The following is a 21,239-nucleotide window of genomic DNA, read 5'->3' as shown; positions in this document are numbered from 1 at the left end:
AATAAGTTACTATAGGACCAGCAAAATCAAGGTTATTAGATCCACTAAGACCAAGAATAAAGAAATGTACCACAGAAACATTAAACACCTATATATTAACAAACCTATATATTAACGCAATATTAAATGCACAGAAACAAACGTTGACTCTTATTGTGCAAATTAATTTTTGCTTTGGTAATTAGTTTTAGTAATTAAATCTAGTCTTAGTGATTGCTGCGTGAGTGTGATTTTCCTTCTTTGTGCTCTGGAAGGGTTTGATCCCAGTCTCTGCACCAACTTTTCTTAGCTATTTCTTAAACAGATAAGAGCTGCCAAGCAGACTAAGACTAAAGGAATTATCACAGAACTTTTTCTCTGACAATGGATAGGAATATGTAGAAAATTATTTTTTTTTCACCTGTTATTTACTGCCAGATTCTGTCTGTCGGAGCATTTGGGACTTCCGAAGCCAAAAATGCATGCTGGCCCATCCTACTTAATAGCCAGCAGTGGACCCATTTTCTAGTAATTTTACAGTCCTTTTTGGAACACAGTTTTACTGTTTTCATTTGCTACATCCTGTGACAAATTTCACTTTATGCACCATATGGAAAAAATGTATGATTTGTTGTTAAACCTACTGGCTCCTAATTTAACTGAGTGGCTCCTTACTACAGGAAAAGGGAATGGCTGAAAGTTGCATTCTTCTGCATCAGTGACCTGTGTGAACAGAACTGTGATTCTTGTAGTGTCAGACAGCCGGGCATATTGGGTGCAAGGAACAAAGCAGCAGTCAGTGCCCTTCGAGGAGGCTCCACCGTCCTCAGCCTGCCCTCTCTTATGTGTGCAAGGTGCTCAAATTGTGTGACCCACCATGGACTTTTCTCCATAATTTAAGTAGTGGGGAAATTTTAAAACATTTTAAAGGCATGTAACTGCTTGAACATCAGTGTGTTTACATGTAAGTATCAAACATAGGTCAGTTTATCAGCTGTTAGAAGTCAGTGTAAACTTTTTAGACAGATTGGATGTTGGTTTGCACAGTCTGTAAGGGTGGTGCCTGGCATGGCAGGCAGAGGGAGGGCATCACGGTGTCACCTGCAGGGCTGGGAGCTCGGCTTTATCTGGCCACCTTTGGATCCACAAAGATTTGACAAGTCTGATATTCATATTATTTTGAAGGGTATTTACAAGAAACAGTGACACCAGATTCAGCCTGGGTCAGGTTATACACAGTTTTCATTTTCTGTTAGTATTTCCAGCTTTCACATTACAGTTTTCCAAGGTCTGTGTTGTTGGCAATGCAACAGGGGTCACTGTGTTCCACATCTAACATATGTGTGTTTTATTTTTAATAACTGATTTGCCAAAAAAAGTGTTGCAAACTCTGGTCTTATAAATGCAAATATCTTGGTAATGCTTTTTCCTTTCCTGCGTTTAATTTAAAGCTGCTATGCTAGTCCGGTGGATTCTTATTATGTCTGTGGGAATGCTTCTTTGTATTTAGCCCATTTTTCTTTGTCATCAATTCCAGCTACTCAGTAGTAGCAGATGCAGCTTCATTGAATTTCTTTTACATATATTTTGCTGCTTTCCCCAGTAGAAAGTTTTATCCATTACCCAAATTGGGTTTGTGTCTTTCATTCTATTAGGATTATCAAGGATTTGCTGTAATCTTGTAAAAAGTATCTTGACTGTTGTACTTTTATCCAAATTATGGCTTGACTTGTACTTTTTTACATACCTCCAGTAAATCTCTCATGTCTCATCAAGTATGCTTTTTCAAGTAAGGATCAGTAATACATAAACAGCCATATTTTTCAGGTGTTTAAAGGGATCATGGGAACATCTGGGTAGATAGATATCTTCTGTGAATCCTGTTCTATTGCTATAATTAATGTAATGTCCTTTAGTGTCTTCCCAGAATCAGAATTGCAGATTTTCAGAATAGAAGGAGCCATTTGATTGAAACATAATTCAGAGAACTCTAGAAAACACTAGAAAAAACATCTTTTTATCAATAGTTACGACTTTTATCTGTTTTAAATGTGATCCTTCAGCTGACCCTGATTAACAGTTACCCTGTTGAAGAAAGAGTAGGGTCAAAATTAACACCATTCTAGCAATCTTCTTAAAAAGCCTATAGACTTTTTAAGACTGAAACTCTGATTACAGTTTATCAGTGACTTGCTGGGAGTCTTTTGTGAGGCTTGTGCCACTGCCTGAATTATGAATGATCATTAGGCATACAGTTTGAATTTTTGTTCTGTAAATGGGCAACAGCCCAGAATGTGACCATCTGTTAACAAAAGTTTCTCAATGTTACTCAGTGGATCCATTTTTTAAAATTAATATAATTTAAACAAGTTAGAGTCATGGCAAAATAACCTCACTGACCATCCTCATGAAAAAACAAAATATGAAAGCAGATACTATCTTAAGCCGTAAAATAAACCATAATATCTACCAATATTCAACAGTAGTAATAGAGAAGCTGGTAGATTTTTTTCGTCCTAATAATGACCTCTGAAATAAAGGGTCTGTGTTTACCTTACATTTTACTGCTTCTTCATTTTTTCAGAAGGTCTCACTGTTTAAACAGGAAGTATTGTTTTATCATAACTTTAAAAATCTTGTTCATTTTTAATAGAGAAAAATGATATTATTTCAGGTATTTTTGTCTTGATGTTGAAAGAAGAATGGGTAGTTTGAAAAACTGTTCCATAGTGATTTGTCCTAGATAATATTTATCAAATATTTGACACATTACAAAATAAGTCCAGGTGTTCTGTATTCAGTGAGGAGCCTGTTTAAAGCAGTATGTTGAAGGAGTACAGTTTTGTATACCCTAAGAAAATAAGATAATAATAAGATAATGATACTACTATTGTCACCATCTTTTGGGGGAATTGACTGCAAAAGAGTTCGCTCATAACAGAGAAGCTTTTGGAAATATTCTATAATTTTGCATCTTCCAGAGACAGAATTTTATGATAATGGATATGTTACCTGTAGTCTAGAAACTTCTACTTTCCATACTAGGGCTATCAGTCAGTACTGAAGAATAAAGTCCTACCAGGCACTGAAGAGATGGGGAATATTAAAAGACAGTAGCAGAAAATAAAGAATACAATAGGCTAATAAATACTCATTTTAGGAGTAAAATAGTTTTTGTTTTGTTTTGTTCTGGGAAAAGTTTTTATGCATAGTTTCTTCTGCTGTTTGCAAGCATAAAGTTAAGCATGAGCGAGGTACACATAATCCATAATAATAGCTAGAAAAAGTCTGGAAGATATTTAGAGAAATGTAGCTTGTGGCTTAAGTAAAAATGCTTACACCTAGTCGATATGTATATAAGGCCTCAGGCAATTTACTTAATGGACTTTTTGTGGGGCTGCACGGAAAAAAATCCAGCTGTTTAGTATCATCCAAAACAAAAATAGACACTTCATGATTAATGAAAGCTACAAGAAAGATTTTCCAGGGATTGTGAAACCATGTTCCTTTTACAGTTAAATCTATTGTATCTGCCAGGTATTATCAAAGAATGGAAGATTTATTTAAATTGCTAAAACTGGGATAAACCAGAATATTTATACAGAATTGTATGAGTGTCATCATTGAAGCTCATCATCACCATAGACACAAATTCATGCTTTTAGGTGTTCTGAAGTCCCAGCTGTGGGGACTGCAGCTAAGGAAGACTGCATCAGGGATTTAGTTGCATGCCCAGATGAGCTTCATTCTGTGATGCAGCTGTGAGACCCATGGCTAAGCATTGCTATTTCTTGCAAGTAAAGCATACCCATAGTTCCTTTTACCTTTACACTTACATGTCTTGTGATTCTTAGCCAATGTGAAGACTTTGTCACAAGCTATCTGAGCCTATATAGACCTATCACACCAGGCATATACAAACAAGCAAAGCAAAGAAGAAAAAAAAAAAAAGAGAATTTTTGCTCCAGAGAAGGAGACATCAAGGTGTGTGGGATTTGGTCGCCTAGGCACTGGCACCCAGAGCCGTTTGAGATGTATGAGGGCAACTGCAACATGTGGCATGTATGACAGTTCTTAGAGCAGACTGACATCTTTTTCAAAGGGTAGCTCAGCTATTCCACAGCACCTTCAGTGACACCAGAGATGATTCCAGTTACCTACATGGCATTCAAGTGTCACTTTAGGTCCTGGGGGTACCCCGCAAAGCCTCCCCAGGTCTGTTGCAAGAGTGAAAGCTGACAGGCTTCTAGGTATACATAGGTGACACAGGGTGGAAGATAAATGATTAAACAGGCAAAGGAGGCTGAATAAAAGGTAAAGACAGCAGTGTCTTGACAACTAAAAAATCTTTGTTAGCTGCTAGACTGATACATGATCACATTAGTTTTTAGGTGCAAACTCAGCGGTGTGTGATAAAACTGCAGCTGAGAATCTTTAGAATAGACATGTTTTTAAACCAAGGAATTAGGTTTACTAGGCTATCTTGCTGGCTTTAAATTTCATGTGATTACAGCACTTGCTGATAAAGGCTAAAATAATGAATAATACTACAGTCTCTTATGCAGTAAGGGAAAACTTCCCATTTAAGGGAAGATTTCAGAGAAAGGTAGGCATTTGAATGAAATTAAGGTAATTGAGAAAGTCAGACTGATGGTGCTGAAAGAACTAAGGCAGTGGTAAGGCTTGCAATAAACTTCGGTTTTAAATATGAAGAAACACTGACTAAATCGTACGTGAAATTTGATGTTAAAGAAGAAGGGGAACAAATTAACTGATTCAGAAGTGTAAGATGGTCCAACTCACGTAAGGACAGAAATCACTAAAGCACAGTAGTTGCTTTGATTTTTAGCAATTCGGGCTAGAAATGTAATGCTATGTTTTATTGGTATTATAAGTGCATATATGATAAGTACAAATCATTTAAGATAAGTTTTCTGGAAAGACAAAGAAAAGAAAATCTAGACTTACAACCCCTTTTTCTTATATCATATGAACAAAATGTTACTTGATAGCTTTGCAAAGGACATCCCCAAAGGCAATTTTTTTTCCGTAGGACAATGAATCATGAATTATTCCATAACATTGATTCTGTTACTCCCAGTGGGTGGTAGTTTTCCCATTTGTAGCAGTTCCAAACATTGTGTTTCCCTTAGTGGCAGAAAAATTGCATGATGAATCTGTTTCGTATTAAATTTTGATTAAACACAGGCATTTGTGATATTTTTAGCTACAATATACTCTTCACAAAAATTACAGTTTTATCTTACAAATGGAGTAAAACTAAGTTGCTTTGCTCCATGCTTTAAAGTAAGAAAACATTTTTTTGATAATTAGAGTAAGTACTTATTTTGATAGTTTGTTAGTGTTATGTCACCCTATTAAACATAACTTCCTATTAAAAGTGCCTTATTACTCATAGTGGACAAAAAAATGCTCAGATTCTAAGGATTTGTACTGCATGTGAAATCTCTGTTTAGGAATAAGGCACATTTCCAAAGCTTGGTTTGGCTTTTGACCTAGAAGTTAGGGAGGAAACTCAGGATATCTAAACTACTTTTTTACCTTGTCTTCTGGGAAAGTGCAAATAATTCTAATTGGCATAACCAGAGATTATCCATGTAAAAGGAAGTAATAGATTGGGAATAGATAATGAGAAGGAAACCAGATTTATTTTTTAGGCATCCTGGAGCTGATCCTACAGAGATTAGTTTTTGTAATTACTGAACCATGGAAGCTATACAGAAAGATAACTGTCATGGGAAAAACTCATTCTTTGTGACCAAATTAGCCACTTCATTGTCCTTCTTTCGTGCCAACGGACGTGTAGAGAATAACTGAAGATCTCCACCCCATGTACTCTGGGAATCACTCATACTAGCATAAGTGATAGATTCATTCTTAGCTGAGTGAATGTCAATGAGCCCTAAGAGAATTTTAAGGGTCTGGACCAGCTCCCACTGAAATAAGAGCCTAAGCTCTCTGTACTTCAGTAGTGCAGAATCAATCAGAATAAAAAAAAAGAGGGAAAAAAAGGAAATATGACTTAGTTTTACAATTGTTGTTTGAGTTTTATCCTTCTTTGCCACTGATGTAAGGGTAAACTTAAATGTCTTATATGAGCAATTTCTTTTAGCCAAGGAAGTTCAACACAGCTCAGCTGGTCATTGTGTTTCTTCTTTTAGGCATACTTATATAATGGTAAATAATTCGCTGTGTTGGATAAGTGTGTGGAACCATCTTCTCTCAGGCCTGCAAATAGCATAGAAATGTAACCATGGAAAGCTTTGGTACATCCTTTCAGTAGGAGAAGGTTGCTTCCTAGTGGGAGGTTTTTTCAGCATATATGAAATTCTGTTTTGTATTACAGGTACAGATATTTATAATTTAGTGTTATATTTTACAGCTACAGAAACTAACTGTTAAAATAATTATACTGAGTACTCATGGACAGGTCAGGAAATTCCTAAATATGGTGATAAATATGCCCTATTTCCCATATCTTTATTTGTGCAAAAGGTCTAAGATGATTGTGGACAAAAGTTTAGCAAGAAGAGTTATGTTACACAATGTGAGTAGAAGTCTCAGAATAAGGCATTCTTTTCCAGTTCTTTTTATTATATTCTTTGATCTCTAATTTTAATGATAGCTACATTGGAATTTTGATGACCTGTAAAATGCTCAGGATGTCATTGTTAACTCATGTGCCATTGACAAATGAACTGTTTCTTCTTGCTGGGGTCATTATTAGCTGAAACTGGGTGTAAACTGCAAAACAATGCCAATTCCAAGCCAGCGTTGCACAGATGTAATCCATATGGAAACTATCAGGTTATTCCTGGTTGTTATATTCATGTTAATTTATTTTTTTTCCCCCACAAAATGCATTTGTTTTGACGGTGTCTAGAATAGTATTCTTGTTTTCACCGCAGAATATTAATTTCAATATTAGATTAAAATGTAAAGTCTGTAAGCCAAATTCTTGCTGCAGATTAATGATGGTACAAGTAAGAACAGTGTCTGTCCAATAAATTTGAATAGTTTTACTTGAGAGAAAAAATAGATTAACTAAATGTTGACTACAGTTTTAAATATATATGGAGTTTTGTTTTAAAACTGAATTATGTTCAATTAAATGATCACTGTAAGAAAGCTGTGAGATATACTTTAGAGCTAAATGAGCAATGATGCTGAGGAAATGACAGAGATCTTCAAGTATTGTGGAAGCTAGCATACATCAAATAGGATTATAACTGTCTCTTGCATTCTGTTACCATCGCTGCATTTTAGATAGGAAAATAGGATTTGTCATACTCATGGTCCTATTGACCAGAACTTTTGCTCTGTCTTATGTGGAAAATGTTATGGATAATGAAAAGTGGTTTCTTTCCCTGTGTCAGTCAGGGTTTTCAGTAAAGCATTGCAGCCCTTGTTGGGCAACCGGGAGCATGTGAGCCTGCCCAGCGGCAGGGATGGACTCCTGGCATGAAGGCACTGGGGAGCGACTGAACATTAAGTGTTTCATTGTATCCCCAGGTGAAATAGTTTGCATGTTTCCAGCTGAAGCTCTTTTCTTTTACATGTTTTTTTAATTTTCTATTTCCTGCCCATATTTTGAACCCCAATCACATGGCAAATGTTAAATTTATGAGGACCTGAAGTGGGGGTTATATATTATTTTCTGGAGAAACTATTCCATATATTTAAAAGGTTTTCTTTTTTTCCCTCAGGGAATTCCTGGAATCCCTGGAAATCAAGGAGCAAAAGGACAAAAGGTATTATTAATAGTTCAAAACACAGTTAAAACCTGTGCATACATATATACCCATTCCAAAGTAAAGGTTCAGTCTGTGCTCAGAGAAAAGTTTTCATAGTGGGGATTTAGGACATCAAATCATGCTGCAAATGAATGAAGACATGCTCCAAACTCTTTGTGGCGTGTTTGAAAATCTCTCATTAGGTTTTATTTCAACTACTCCAGAAGGAATGAATAATTTAAAAGTAACAAAGTTAATTTCATAGTACTTCGAGAAATCCTAACTAAATAAATTAAAGAATATTTTAAAAATTTGTTAACTATACATACATTAATCACAGAATTCTTCTCTTTATGTAAAAAATACAGGGCGAAATTGGACCACCGGGTCAACCAGGAGCAAAAGGGTCACCAGGAGATACTGTAAGTTTGCAAAATGGTGTTATTATGTACAAATAATTCTGATGCTGTCATTCTCTACTTGTAATAAGCAAACAAGCAATGGGAAATACAGTAGCAACCTAGCACTTTCAGGTTGGCAAATATGATTAGACTAAGTCTAATCTCTGAATTCCCCCCAAAATATTATATACCCACTTTTCTTTTAAAATTGATGATTTCCTGATTGCACATTTGATAAACAAATCCAGCAAACACATTATTCTGAATTTACTCTCTGAATTAATTAACTTTATATTAACAGTGAAAGTACTCAAGTAAATTTATTTTGAAGGTTAAGACTGACTTAAATATTGTCATATTGTGCAATGGATTTCTGAAGATGAATTTCAGGATGCTTTTTGTGATAGTGCTCTTTTGACAAAGACTGTGAGAATAGCTGAGATCACTGAATTCGCAAAGTGCTTAAAGAGAGATTTTTATTTCGGAATGTAGGAGACTGAAAATAATTAATTCTTTTTGGACAGTCCAGCTTACCACATCTTTGTTGTTGTCTGAGTAGGGTGATTTCTATGTTCTTTATAATCCTTTAGAAATCACAGTAGTAAAGTGTGTTCTCAAAGTTGGTGCACGTATATATAGACTTCAAAAAATGGAAATTTTAAAGGCAAAAGGAACAGCTGCTTAAAACTATTTGGAGATCTTTCTTTAGTTAGTAGGAAATTCATCACTGGTTGAACATATGCTGCCTTAAAAAATAATTATCTTTTCTATTGAAAAGTTCAACAATGTTTAGATGGTTCCATCATTAATCATCCTCACTGTTAACATTTTGCGCTTGAGATGTTTTACCTTCTTTGCTGACTAAAATGCTTCTGACTTTCCTGAGAGATATGTGGCTTAACATCATAAATAAGCTGTTTACTGTGACTTTTTATTTAGTTAAAGAGCCTATGTTTCACCCTGCATTCAACCTCAAGCATATCAGCATAGGCTATTACTGCTAGAATGAAGTAAATACTGTAGAGAATTAAGTACAGAATTAAGACTGATGCTATTGTCTCTATGAGCAACAGATTAGTAAATGACTAAAAAGTTTTAACCTTATAAGAAATTTGTTGTTTATTCTTAGTGTATATAGCCATATGGTAGTATAAGAGATTTTATGTATGTGTATTCAGGCTACAGAATTAGTAACACTTGTCAGGGAAAAAATTAGGTAACACTTCTTGATTTGTAGCTGAATGGTATATGCAAATGTTTTAATGTGTGACAACAAAGGGAAGAAGATCACTTGCTTTTTTCTTCCCTTGTTGCCTCATCTTGAGATTCACTGTATGTTGTGCATGTAACAGGCTTGTCCATGCCGAGTCCAAATAGAAGAAATTTCAGTTTCTCAGGAAGCCAAGAAAGCAGTTCAATGAAAATATTTAACTGGGAAATTTCAGCATTTCTGTAGTATTTACTGGGTGAAATATGATTACATGGGAAACTAAGATACTGCTTAATTTCTTTAGCTTGGAAAATCCATTTGAAGATAAATAATCAGTGAGACCAACTCTGTATGTGATTTTGATTTTGATAATAGTGATCAGTTTTCTAATATCTGAACCCAGAAGAAGTATCAGATTCTTATAAATGCTTTGATAGCATTGCTTTGATAAATAAGAGACTAACACATAAAAACTTACGAAAATTAATCTCAGATCAATAATTCTCTTGCTAATTAGTTCTATCTGAAATGGAAGGGTGAAAGGAAGTAGTAAATGAAATTATCAGGACAAAGCTGAGGGATTTCAATAGCAGCAAGAAGGAAATGCTCTGGATAGAGCTTCAGAAAAATCATTAGAAATAAGCAGATGACATTCATGAACTGGAAGGAGAGACTAAGAAGCTTAGATAGTGATGCCTGCATTGTAGGTACAAATGGTGCTGACCATTTTATTCCTAAATAGGGAAGCTATGGTTAGAAGTTGCAATATTCCTTCTATCAGCAGCAAAAGACGAAGCTATGGCAAATGTAAGTTTTTGGCCCAGTGGCATATTTGAAGTGTGGAAATTATGGGTGAAAGCTGTGAACTCTCTGCTGCCTTTGCCATTATGTTAAGCCTCTTGATATTTTGGCAACAGGTGAGAGAACATTGCTATACATTTATATGTATTTATATGGCACGTCTCTGTCCAGGTTGTTACTGGTGCATGTTTACCTCCAAGACAGAAAGGGTACCCCAAAACCAGGAGTCTTTTTTCTCCAGAGAAAAAGAAAATACACATTGATGTATTGGAATTCAGAGCTTTAGGAGGAGTTTGGTTACAAGGAGCCCAAGTTAAGGGCTCACTATAAGTAAATAGTGACTAAAAATATGATAGTTTCCATCCCCAAGAGCAAAGTAATGAAAGGGGTTTTCTTTTCTGGGAAGATACTGCAGCTGTTTTGTCAGATATCTGAGTCACATATGAGTCTTGAACATGATGTCAGACATTCTCATTCACTTCAGAATATTGAATCAGGAGTGGGAAATTTGTTCTTGATATCATTTTAATGAATGGAGTTTTCCAGAAGTTTGTCGCTTGCTTTCAACTGGAAATACAGTCTGCTTTCCATTAGAGTTCTACACTTTCAGAGTTGGAAGTCACAGAGAGAAATAATGCTTTTCCGTGGCTGTCTAAGGATCACCAAAAGACTAAGTCAGATGCAGTTTCCCAGATGTTGCCTACATCTGGCCAGCAAAGACAGTTTTGGTTTGTGGATTTTCTGAGCTTGGTGATAAGGAGTCTCATGCTCTTCTCACACACAGCAGACCTGACAGTAAAGGATTAGAGAAGACTGTATGCCCCAGTTACAACACATGTGGATGCTGGATGGTTCTTTATTTCTAGAAAGAGCCTGTTCCTCTCCAGTTACTCCTGGTATTAAGAGCAATATATGCCTACCCGGCTAAACAGAGCATGTACTTGGCCTAAGGCTTATCTAAATCTGAGTCCTCTCTATCCTTGCTATTTTTTATTATATCTTAGTGTTGAAGTTTTGATTATGTGCATCTTTTCAGTTTAAGTCCTTTCAGTATCTGTAACTCCCACTGCCCTCTCCCTGAAAGCATGTCTGTATTTTTTTCTGCCCCAGATTTATTGGGATTTTGTCATTTTGTATGGGATTATTTGATTGATTACTTGGTGAGAGGATCTTTGATTTAATAAAACGTTATGTCCATTGTGGGAAGACTTCTTGTTTTTCACTGGCCATTTGTTCTCTATTTTTCTATGAAGGTTGCCTTTTCTGTCCAGTCAGAAGGTAGATGAACTTCAGATGCTTAAGGCTGAATAGTAGTCTAATTTTACTTTTCAGAGGGAATATATTTGTGGACCCCTCCCAAGTTTCTATCTGATCTTCTATTTGATCTTTCTATTTGATCTATTTGATCTATCTGAATTGCACTTAAATCATGTGCTAGACTTCATTTGTAATCAGTCCAGTTGTTCAGACCTCCAAAGGGAGGAACGATCACACACTCTGTAAGTCAAGGTTTGCTGTGTGTCTGTCCAGTAATGTACGTCTATCCCATCACAAGTAAACCTCACCATTTCGGAGGTGGTCTTTTGGTTTTGACTGTGCATTTGTCAGAATGATGTTGAGATCATTGATTCCACAAAGGATTCTTAAATCTTTACTTTGGCATGCTCTGATTATGCTGAGTACTGCTTAGTCATGTGGAATCCAAATGGATATGTGGATTATCACTCGAAGAAGCTGAGGAAGTTGTTAAACTTTAAATAGACTGACTTTTCAAAGTTTTACACGCCACAGATCTCATCTTCTTTCCTACTTCTTAATTTTTCACTTTGTTTTATTGTTTTTCATCAAAGAAAATTCAGAAGAACTAAACGTGGCTTGTGCTTTCTCCTATATCTCTGTAGATAGCCACAGACAAAGGAGAGAGCCCTGAACTTGCTCTCTGAATAATGCTAGGTTTTAAAAAACTTGACTCTGGTTTCCAGATAACAACGATTATGTATAGGCATATGAATGTCTATAACAGTATTGAAGAGCTCACTTCTTTTTCCATGCTCACAGTTCCTTAATAAAATACATGATCAATTAAAATCCATGCAGCCCTGGTTGGAGAGAAAGATTGAAACCAGTTTTGGGTTTTACAAATTCTGGCCCACTCTGTCACCCAATACCTTCAGAATTTCCTCTACAACATACAGCTACCCTGCACACATCCAGCAGCTCTTCCTTTCCTGACTCCACCACAGGCATGACCACTGCATTACAGCTGTCAGAAGCTCTTTTGTATAAAGTGAGCACACTGGTTAATTTTCTTTTCATGAACTTAGAGGACGTTTTCAGCCATCTAAAGATCTTATCTGGAAAGAATGAATTTCCTTGACAACCAGTTATTGCAGTTGTTTAGATGAAATTTGGGTGAAACATTGCCTGGAAGTTCAGATGTCCCTACTCCTAGTTAACACATGCACATTTGGTCTCTCACCTGTGCCTCTCATCATTTTTATTGCCTATTGCTGGAAATTTTTTCTCCATTTCTTTCTGAGCAAAGTCGAACAAAATGCCGGAGGGAAGGCTGTATCGTCAGCGTTAATAAAGCCTTGTGGGATTCCAAAGTGTACGTATTTATTCAAGTAACTAACCTGCCATGTTTTCTTCAAATTTTATTTAGATAAATAACATCTGGTTCTTTACAGTTGAAAATAATTTATTCATGTTTCCTGTCAACTCATTTAATGTATCATTTGTCACCTGATAAAATAAGTAGGAAATTGATGCATGGAATATTTGAATACGTTATATGGCATTAGGCAATTTCAACCAGAAGAGATAGTGGGATTTTCCTTGTATTAGTCACACTGAATATGTTTGTTCCAGAAAAAAACAGATGGAAAGCTTGTGGATGGTCTATTAATACCTTGGGAAAATTCTTCAGTAACAAGTTCTCCTTCAGTAATAACTATCCCTATTACATTGCCAACATCAGTAATTTATTTATTTATCTGCCACATAAATAGTGTCAGCTCTGGAAAATGGGGGAATAATGCTACATTTTATGTCCTTGAATTGCTCTTTGTTTTTATTCAGGACATGCTCTTCTCTTTTAATTTTACATGCCATAGTTTTCAGATTATGTTCTCAAGCTTTTCCTGTATTGCATCTGAAAGTTTTCTTCTTGCAGCCCAGTGATTTCATGTAGTTGTCTTCCTGTAATTTTTTAAATGAAATATGTTAAATATGGCCTAGTAATGAAAGTGCAAGAAAGGAAGCCAGGACAACTGGGTTTTATTTCTCCCTTTCCTGCAGATGTATGCCTGACCTTTAGTTATACTAAGCTTATTTTCTGATTTGCCTTCTCTAGTATATGTTTGCACATCAGTGTGGATATATACACATATCTGATTAAAAAAAAAAGCTATTCTGTACACATAGTATTTCCACTTTGTATAAGATAAATTGAATGAGGGACATTTGTAATGAATGCTTACTGCTTCTGTAATCCAAGGACTGGTGTGAGCATAAAGTAGAAGTGATCTAGTGTGGGGTTGGTAGCGGGTAGGCTCTCAGCATGTTACATGACTTGAAATGCAGGGCTACACTGAGGTGGCAATGTGAATGGAGCCAGAAATCCCCTAGTCATGTTTCTCATCCCTCCCCAAACTTGTGCTTGCTTTTCTCTACTGATTAACGTGCTAGTAATGAGCACAGAACAGGAATCTGAGAAGAAAATAATAATTTCACAATGTTTTTTGGAAAAGGAAGGTAGCCTTCAAGGAATGCAAAAAAGATCACACAATGAAGAGAGCTGTATGTCAGAAGCGGAGAGGTCAATAGATAACATGAAATTTGATTTAAAACAGCCAAATTGAATTAAGCCTTACAGGGAAATGAAAATTAATAAAACTTTATTTTGCTATGTAAATAAAAAGAGAAAAAGTGAAGAAGCAGGCCTGATGTGCAAGTGAATTAAGACAGTCCTAATATAATCAAGGTTAGGTTCCAAAACCAAATTAATATTTTCTTACACTTGCTGTTACAAAGCTGGCGCTGAACATAGGCAAAAAGCAAACGGTTAATAGGAATACACTGTCTCTTAGGTTATGAGTGGAAGCAGACCTCAGAAACTTCTCTCCAGCTGGAGAGGAATTAGTAATTTCTATTCCAAAAGTGTGAAAGAAATGGTATAGGATATAGTAAACCTTTATTTACCAAATAATAGATCACCCTAGATTAACTGCATCATCTTTGATAAGACGACTGATTTTCTATGTAAGAACAAGCAGATCTAATCTTCAAAGTTCAGTAAATTGTTGGAAATTATTCAATGTGTCATATTATTAGTTATTTTAGCAAAATTGAAGTTTAATAGAAGAATTTTCATGTGCAATTGACTGAAAGGGAAAAGTCCGAGACTGAAGAAAATTGTCAGCAAAGTTACTCAAGTTTTAGTCTTGTGATTGATACCATTTATACGTATCCACAGACCTGTGTCTGTGGCCTAAAGAGCAAGTTGCTATGTTTATTGATGGAAAGTTTTGGTGACCAGTACTTACAACGCAGCAGGAAAGAAACCTGAGTTAATCTGTGCTGCCTCAGTTAACAGTAAAGCACAGGTGAAATACCAGAAAATTGATGAAATGCTGAAATACCTGGTAACAAAGAATTACTTCTTGTTCCAAATATTTTGAATTTTCTCTTGTATTTGCAAAAACAAAGTCATCCTTTTAGTTTTAGCAAAGAAAGTTAATAATTTTTTTGGCAAAACTGAGTTATAGTCTGTGTAAGAAATTACTGTAGACATACATTTATTTTTTATCACATGTAACTTTTGAAGCAGGTCTGAGATAGTCATGGAACTGAATATTTCCCAATATTTAGTACTAAATGGAAGGTGGTTGTTTTTATCTTTATGAAAGCAAAGATTAGATAACAATAATAACAGTAGGTTTTGAGAATACTATCAATTAGAATCATTGATAAAGCTTAATCTCTGACAAGTTAGATTTCCAGGCCTTATTTAATTGTTTGACTTTCTGTATTATTACACTTTTTTTTAATGCTGTGTCTTAAGTATACTCTTATAGCAGATCATATTTCAGAATATATATGCAAGTCTAAATAAAACAATAATAATATATTGTTTTTATTGACACCTGCATGCATCATAGAGTCAAAGACAAGTGAGATGAAGTGGTGAGAAAGACATATATTAACACCAGATGTAGAAAATACTATAAATGGGAATTCCTTCCTGGAAAATATGAGTTTTAAAAAAGATTTATTTTCTAATGTATACTCGAGAGTAGCTTTAAACAGACATTAAGAAAGCCAGCCATTTGATGGTTTAACACCCTTTAACTCTTATGTATGGAACAAAGACAACTAAACATGCCTTTATCAATACATTTCCATGAGAGGAGTCCAAGGGACTGTTTTGGCAGTGCTCTGGCTTTGTACATGTGCTGAAGTGTCATGATCTGAAATGGCAGAAGCTATTGGGTTCTTGAATGAACAGTTCAATTCTGAAGAATCTGGAAGAGATGCAAAGGTGTGTCCCCGAAGTTAACTGCTACCGATAAATCTCCACAAAGTTTGCAAAAGGAGTCAAGGCATGGCAGCCTTTGAGGGACACACAGTCAGAAAAAGGGAAAAGAATTATGAAATGCCACATAGACTTTTGCTGGTTTGGGAACCCTAAATGGAAACTAAAAAAATCTTGTGTCACTTTCAATGCCAGCTAAGGACATATTAAAGATACGTTAAAGATTAGATCACACAGGGTTTTGAGTTGCAGATTTTTTTCTCTCAGGAGTATTTCATGACAGCACTGTGCTTTTTTCCTGCATGTTTTTTTCCACTGCATAGTAGCCCTTCCTTAGGCCATAGAAGGTCTAAATAATCCACTGTGATGTATCAGAGGTACAGGCCTGTATAGTAATATGAAGAAAGACATTATATTTCCTGTCCTATTTATTTCACTATAGAAATATAATACTAATAATACTAATACACTGTACTGAAGCTATTATTCCTCTAGTTTAATGCAGAAATGTCTCTGTGTTTTTCACAAATAAATAGGGTTTGATGGGACCAGAAGGCTCATTTGGTCTTCCTGGAGCTCCTGGGCCTAAGGCAAGTGTTCATGTTAATTTGCTTGTGACTTTGATAAATGACTGCTTTATAGATGACAAAATGCCAGGATTTTGAGCTAATTATTTGGTATATTGAATATTGGTGAGTAGCTGTATGATTTTCCCAATATTACCTTATATGATAATTCAGTCTCAAGAGAGCTTAATGCAATTTAGTAAATGCTGCCTGTCATCCTTGAGGTCTGGAACAATTGCTGAAATGGTCATGAGACTTTGCTTCAGCTTTGCAGTCCTGGAAAATGTTCTACAATGCTGGGAGCCAGATAATTCTCAGTATACATCAGAACTTTCTGCCCATGTTATATTTATTTATATTTTAGTTGTGTTAAATAACATTACATGCTGCTTTTTCCACCCAAGGAGCCAAACTTATTTCAGAAAACTTTATTGATTGCACTGCCACTACAGCAAGAATTAATTTCACCCATGCACTCAGAAACTAAAATAGATACTATAAATCCAGATCTGTTAGTGTAACCTTTCAATTTAATCCAAGATGAGTTTTGGCCACTAAACACTGAATTGTATGTCCTAGAGAATATTTAGGAATACGGAATCCACTTCCTGAACTTTGTATTTACATTTAGCTCCATTTTCACCCATACATTATTTTATATCCAAAAGTACATATGTATTTATTTAAAATTGTATACTGAAGGTAACATTTTTTTAAAGTGGTCAATGTTTGCTATGGTCAAGAAGATTGAATACCTATGAAATGACTAAAAAATAAATTAGCTTTATTTTCATTTGTGGAAAATGCTTTTGTTTTGTATATTTTTCTCATTCAGAATATAAGCTGATTTTTAGACAATCATTCTTAATAAGCTCATTCTTACAGAATAGCATCATGAAGTAATCAATAATTCTTAGATTTTAATGAAAATCCTCATGCTGAATATATGCCTAATTTCATAGGCTACAATAAAAACCAAAACATAAATAAATATTTTGACTCAGACAGGTCCAAGGATTCTCAGAGTTTTATTAAATAAGATGGTGGAAATGTGAAGTCAGTACACAAAAACATGGTATGACTGGGCAAGGGAAATTAGGCAGGCGGGGAAGGGACAGGTGAGCAGAGGCTGGCAGGTCACATTTTGTCATCGGTATCTCATCTTTCCTAAGAGAAAGTTGAAACATCAGGTTTCCGGTAAGGGAGCAGAACTTCAGCCTTTCAGTCACAACCTGTGCCTATTTTTAAGAGCCAATTTCCCAGCAGTGTCTGTTTATGTTTTCTAGTCATACCACATGTGACAAAACGTACTGATGTATCAGCCACACTCTCATATTGTTATATAGGGTGATAAAGGCGAACCTGGAATACAGGGGAAACCAGGATCATCAGGAGCCAAGGTAAATATAAATCTGGAAGTATTCTAGTTAAAGAAGGGACTGATTTACTTTTCCATGGTTTACTGATTTTCCATGATTAGTTACAAGGCAGTTAGTTTCAATATAAAACAGTACTTAACAAAATTGCATCAGAATCCATTTGATGGCTTATTCTTACTAATTTCATACTAGATTTTAGGCAATGTCAGCTGTTCATGAAGTTCAAACCTGCAAACGTTGCCATTGCTTCAGACAGTTCTATTTGTGTAATTTTGAAAAAACAACATCAAGTGTATTAAAAGGCAATTAAAAAAGATAAATACTGGAAAACTGAGGTTAAGAATTAGGAGTCTCTTTTGTGGCTTCTCCATATTCAACATCCCTTCACAAATTCTCCAGACGTTTCAATTATCCTCAGTTATAAAATTTCAAAATATCATAGCCAAAGCATATCACGTGACCTTGAGAAAACATGCAATATATGTTTTTACACACAACATATCACTAATACAGAACTATTGTATTACTCAGGGAGAACTAGGACTACCGGGTGCTCCAGGTGAACCAGGCTACCCAGGCATTCCTGGTACCCAGGGTATAAAGGTAAGTATTTTTTCCAGTTTTACATTAATTACATCTTTTATTGGAAGTACTTAAGTGCTTTTCTTATAAGTGATTGTTATTAAAGGAAAACCTTTTTCTAAATACATAATTATTATTAGAGAATAGTTGCTGTATTTTGGAAGGCCCATTCTTTAGAAGAACAGTTATTTTTCATAAGGAGGAGAGAAATGCCAAAACAGAGAAACTGTTAACATAAAATGCTACAACATAGGTATTAATGAAATTTCCATTATGAATTATAGTACATAATGGTATGTTCCATGCTTCTATATTTACTCAATGTTATAGCAAGTGCTACATCCGTAAAGTCTATTGTACAAAGTCTTTTGTGGAGCTCCCATAAGAACTGGAGCAATTAACCCTAGGCTGCTGGGACAGATTCAGCTCAGTTAGCTTTAGCCAGTAAGAGTTATCTGATCTAACCAAGCTGTCCGGGTTCTCCCCATATTTAGCTGAGAGGGTCTGCACTCCTTGGGGATTCATTAATTCACATCTCTACACCTTTCTTTGTCTGTAGCTGAAGCCTAGACAGTTAGCTAAATTAAATGTTGAAGTTCTAGACAGTACAAGTTAGGTTAGATTCTTGTACTTCTGCTGTACAGGTTGAAAATTATTTCTTCTTTTCAGATGAACCTATGTTTATTTCTCTTGCATACTGAGTTCTCATAAAGATCATGCCTTCAAGGATCTCACCGTCTCTTGGTGCAGCCTTACATCTATCAAACACTGCTATAGACGTGGTTGTGCTGAAATTCTTCTTTGCTGAAGAACCGTTTTGCAAACACATTGTAAAATTTCATATTGATGTTTGACTTATCTGGATAGCTATCCTTATTTTTAAAGTGTAGGTATGTAGGATTTTCTGACAGTCACATGTCTTTAAGGAGTCCCAGGTTGAAAAGATCATAGGCAATATTGTTCTGTGATATGTTTTGAAATTCAAGCACACAGCTTTTTGCATAACTTAAAGCTGTAACTAACATTACATTAAATACTTTACTAGAGATTTTCTTCTATAAGATGACAGCATTCAACTAAAAATCTACTGTGTGGTTGAAGCCTCTCAGTTTTGTCGCAGTCAATAAGGCAGAGCTTTTTGTTTGACTGGAAGCTGGAAAGCCCCTAGAATATTTCTTGCTTTAAAATACTGACTTATTTTTGTCTTACTGTAACTCACAGAACTCACTGGAGTGTGAACTGAGTCTCTTGAGGAAAAATCAGCTATGCTTTGTCTATAGAATGGGATTTAAGAACCTGAAAATTAGAAGTAATTGAAAATCATTTCTCTTTGTGTCCTGTGGGTAACTACCTGTGTTTTCTAAATGATGCTATTTCAGGACGGCACCTTTCTTCTATGTAACTTAACCAAGAAATGCAGAAAGACCAAGAATTTATGCTTGGTAAATTTAGGCAAATTTATGTGAAGGAAAGATGACAAGTTTATTTGAAACAGCTGGAGAAAAAATATTCACTATAATCTTAAATAACATGATTTGAGGATAATTTCAGGGTTGAACACCTGTCAGCTCTCATGGTTCAAAAGTGGTTGAAGTCAAATTAGTTCCACTGCTGTAAATTAATTAATTCTAATTGTAACTAAAGTTCTGACTTGTATCCATTACATTTTTAGTCTAAATTTTAATTAAGATTTCTTTATCCTGGACACTTTTAAAGCAATAATATGTGCATCCTGAAAATTAAATGTTTCATTACTTTGCAAGATAATGAGTACTGCTATTACTTTCATTATTTTATTGTATTTTTATGGGAAAATATGACTTTTTTTTTTACAGTGATTTTCTTAATCGGCATATACAAGTATAAAGCTTATTTCAATGTTATACTGTTTCTTTGGAGCAATATAAGTGATCTGATGTCATGTAACAGATAGATTTGTTTCCTTAGGATATAGTTTACTATAACAAGCATTACCTGCAACTATTCAAACTAGATCTTTTTCAAGCAGCAAGTTGTCAAGGCTAAAAATGTTGCTATATTTCCTATGACCCCCAATTTAATATTAAAATGTAAATTTTAAATTTAAAAATTTAATATTACTTTTAAATTCATTAACAAAAAATAATAAGTTAAATCATATTCTAAATTATATTTGATCTGATTTAATAACTTCAAATTTGAAAATATAGAAAAAATTTATATAAAAATAAATTAAATGTGTTTAGGTAATGTATCTGACACTTGTGTTGGAAATCTACCAGTGTTTCTTGGGAAATACTGGAGTCTCAACTAGGGCAAAGATTCCTCCATTACATATTCAAATTACAGATTTCAGAATAAACAGGAAATCCTGTAAAAGCAAAGGAAGCTCAGGTAAGGTGTCAGATAGAAATAAGCAGTTAGTAAAAAATGATAATGCATCTACATAGTATTACCAGCAATGCAGAGGACCACCTCTTGGAGGATGAAGCCCTTCATATAAAGGCATTACAGAAATAGAGTTGAATCAGGTACTTCACTATGGAGAGAAGGGTTGAAGGGTAAAGAAGCAGTAAGTTAGAAGGGTGGTAAGTTAGAAGGGTGGTTTTATGAAAATCCCACGCAGAGGTATTCCACTAGACTTCAGCTTCTGCTCTAGAAGGGCACAGGTTTCCTGTATATTCGGTGTCATATATGCCAGACATGTATGGATGTCTTAGGTATGCTAGAGTATTTCAGACGTCAGTAGATACATATGGGGATGCCTTGGGTTGCCTAGAACATCTTAAATGCCTATGTTTAGACAATGAAGCAAGTCCCTGGTCAATGGAAGCTAGAGAATGATCCAAATTTAGATGAGGTTATCTCAGCTAAATGAGATAATGCAACCTGAGTTCTGTTTTCCAAGACAAGATGTAGAAAAACTAGTCTGCTGACCAGTTTCAAAACAGTGACTTCCAGAGCACATAAGGAGAAAGATTTCCTGGCTTAAGTCTTTCAAAATGTACTGAAGCCCAATGGAAGAGTAACTTGAGTTGAGTCAGTGTCATAA

The 21,239-nt window shown here is 35.2% G+C and overlaps 1 protein-coding gene across 1 annotated transcript in view; it reads left to right on the top strand.

Moving 5' to 3' along the window:
* Window positions 1-21,239, top strand: part of COL21A1 (collagen type XXI alpha 1 chain) — a 115,104-nt gene that overhangs the window by 81,656 nt on the left and 12,209 nt on the right. Inside the window, exons 18-22 of the mRNA XM_069805984.1 lie at window positions 7,707-7,751; window positions 8,102-8,155; window positions 16,218-16,271; window positions 17,594-17,647; window positions 18,158-18,229. Of these exons, the coding sequence (XP_069662085.1) occupies window positions 7,707-7,751; window positions 8,102-8,155; window positions 16,218-16,271; window positions 17,594-17,647; window positions 18,158-18,229 (279 nt within the window). The remainder of the gene's footprint in view (window positions 1-7,706; window positions 7,752-8,101; window positions 8,156-16,217; window positions 16,272-17,593; window positions 17,648-18,157; window positions 18,230-21,239) is intronic.

The sequence above is a fragment of the Haliaeetus albicilla genome, chromosome 18 (genome assembly GCF_947461875.1).
Source record: "Haliaeetus albicilla chromosome 18, bHalAlb1.1, whole genome shotgun sequence".
In the NCBI taxonomy this organism is placed as follows: Eukaryota; Metazoa; Chordata; class Aves; order Accipitriformes; family Accipitridae; genus Haliaeetus; species Haliaeetus albicilla.
The sequence above is the reverse complement of the archived record's forward strand: the minus strand, read 5'-3'. Positions and strand labels throughout refer to the sequence as shown.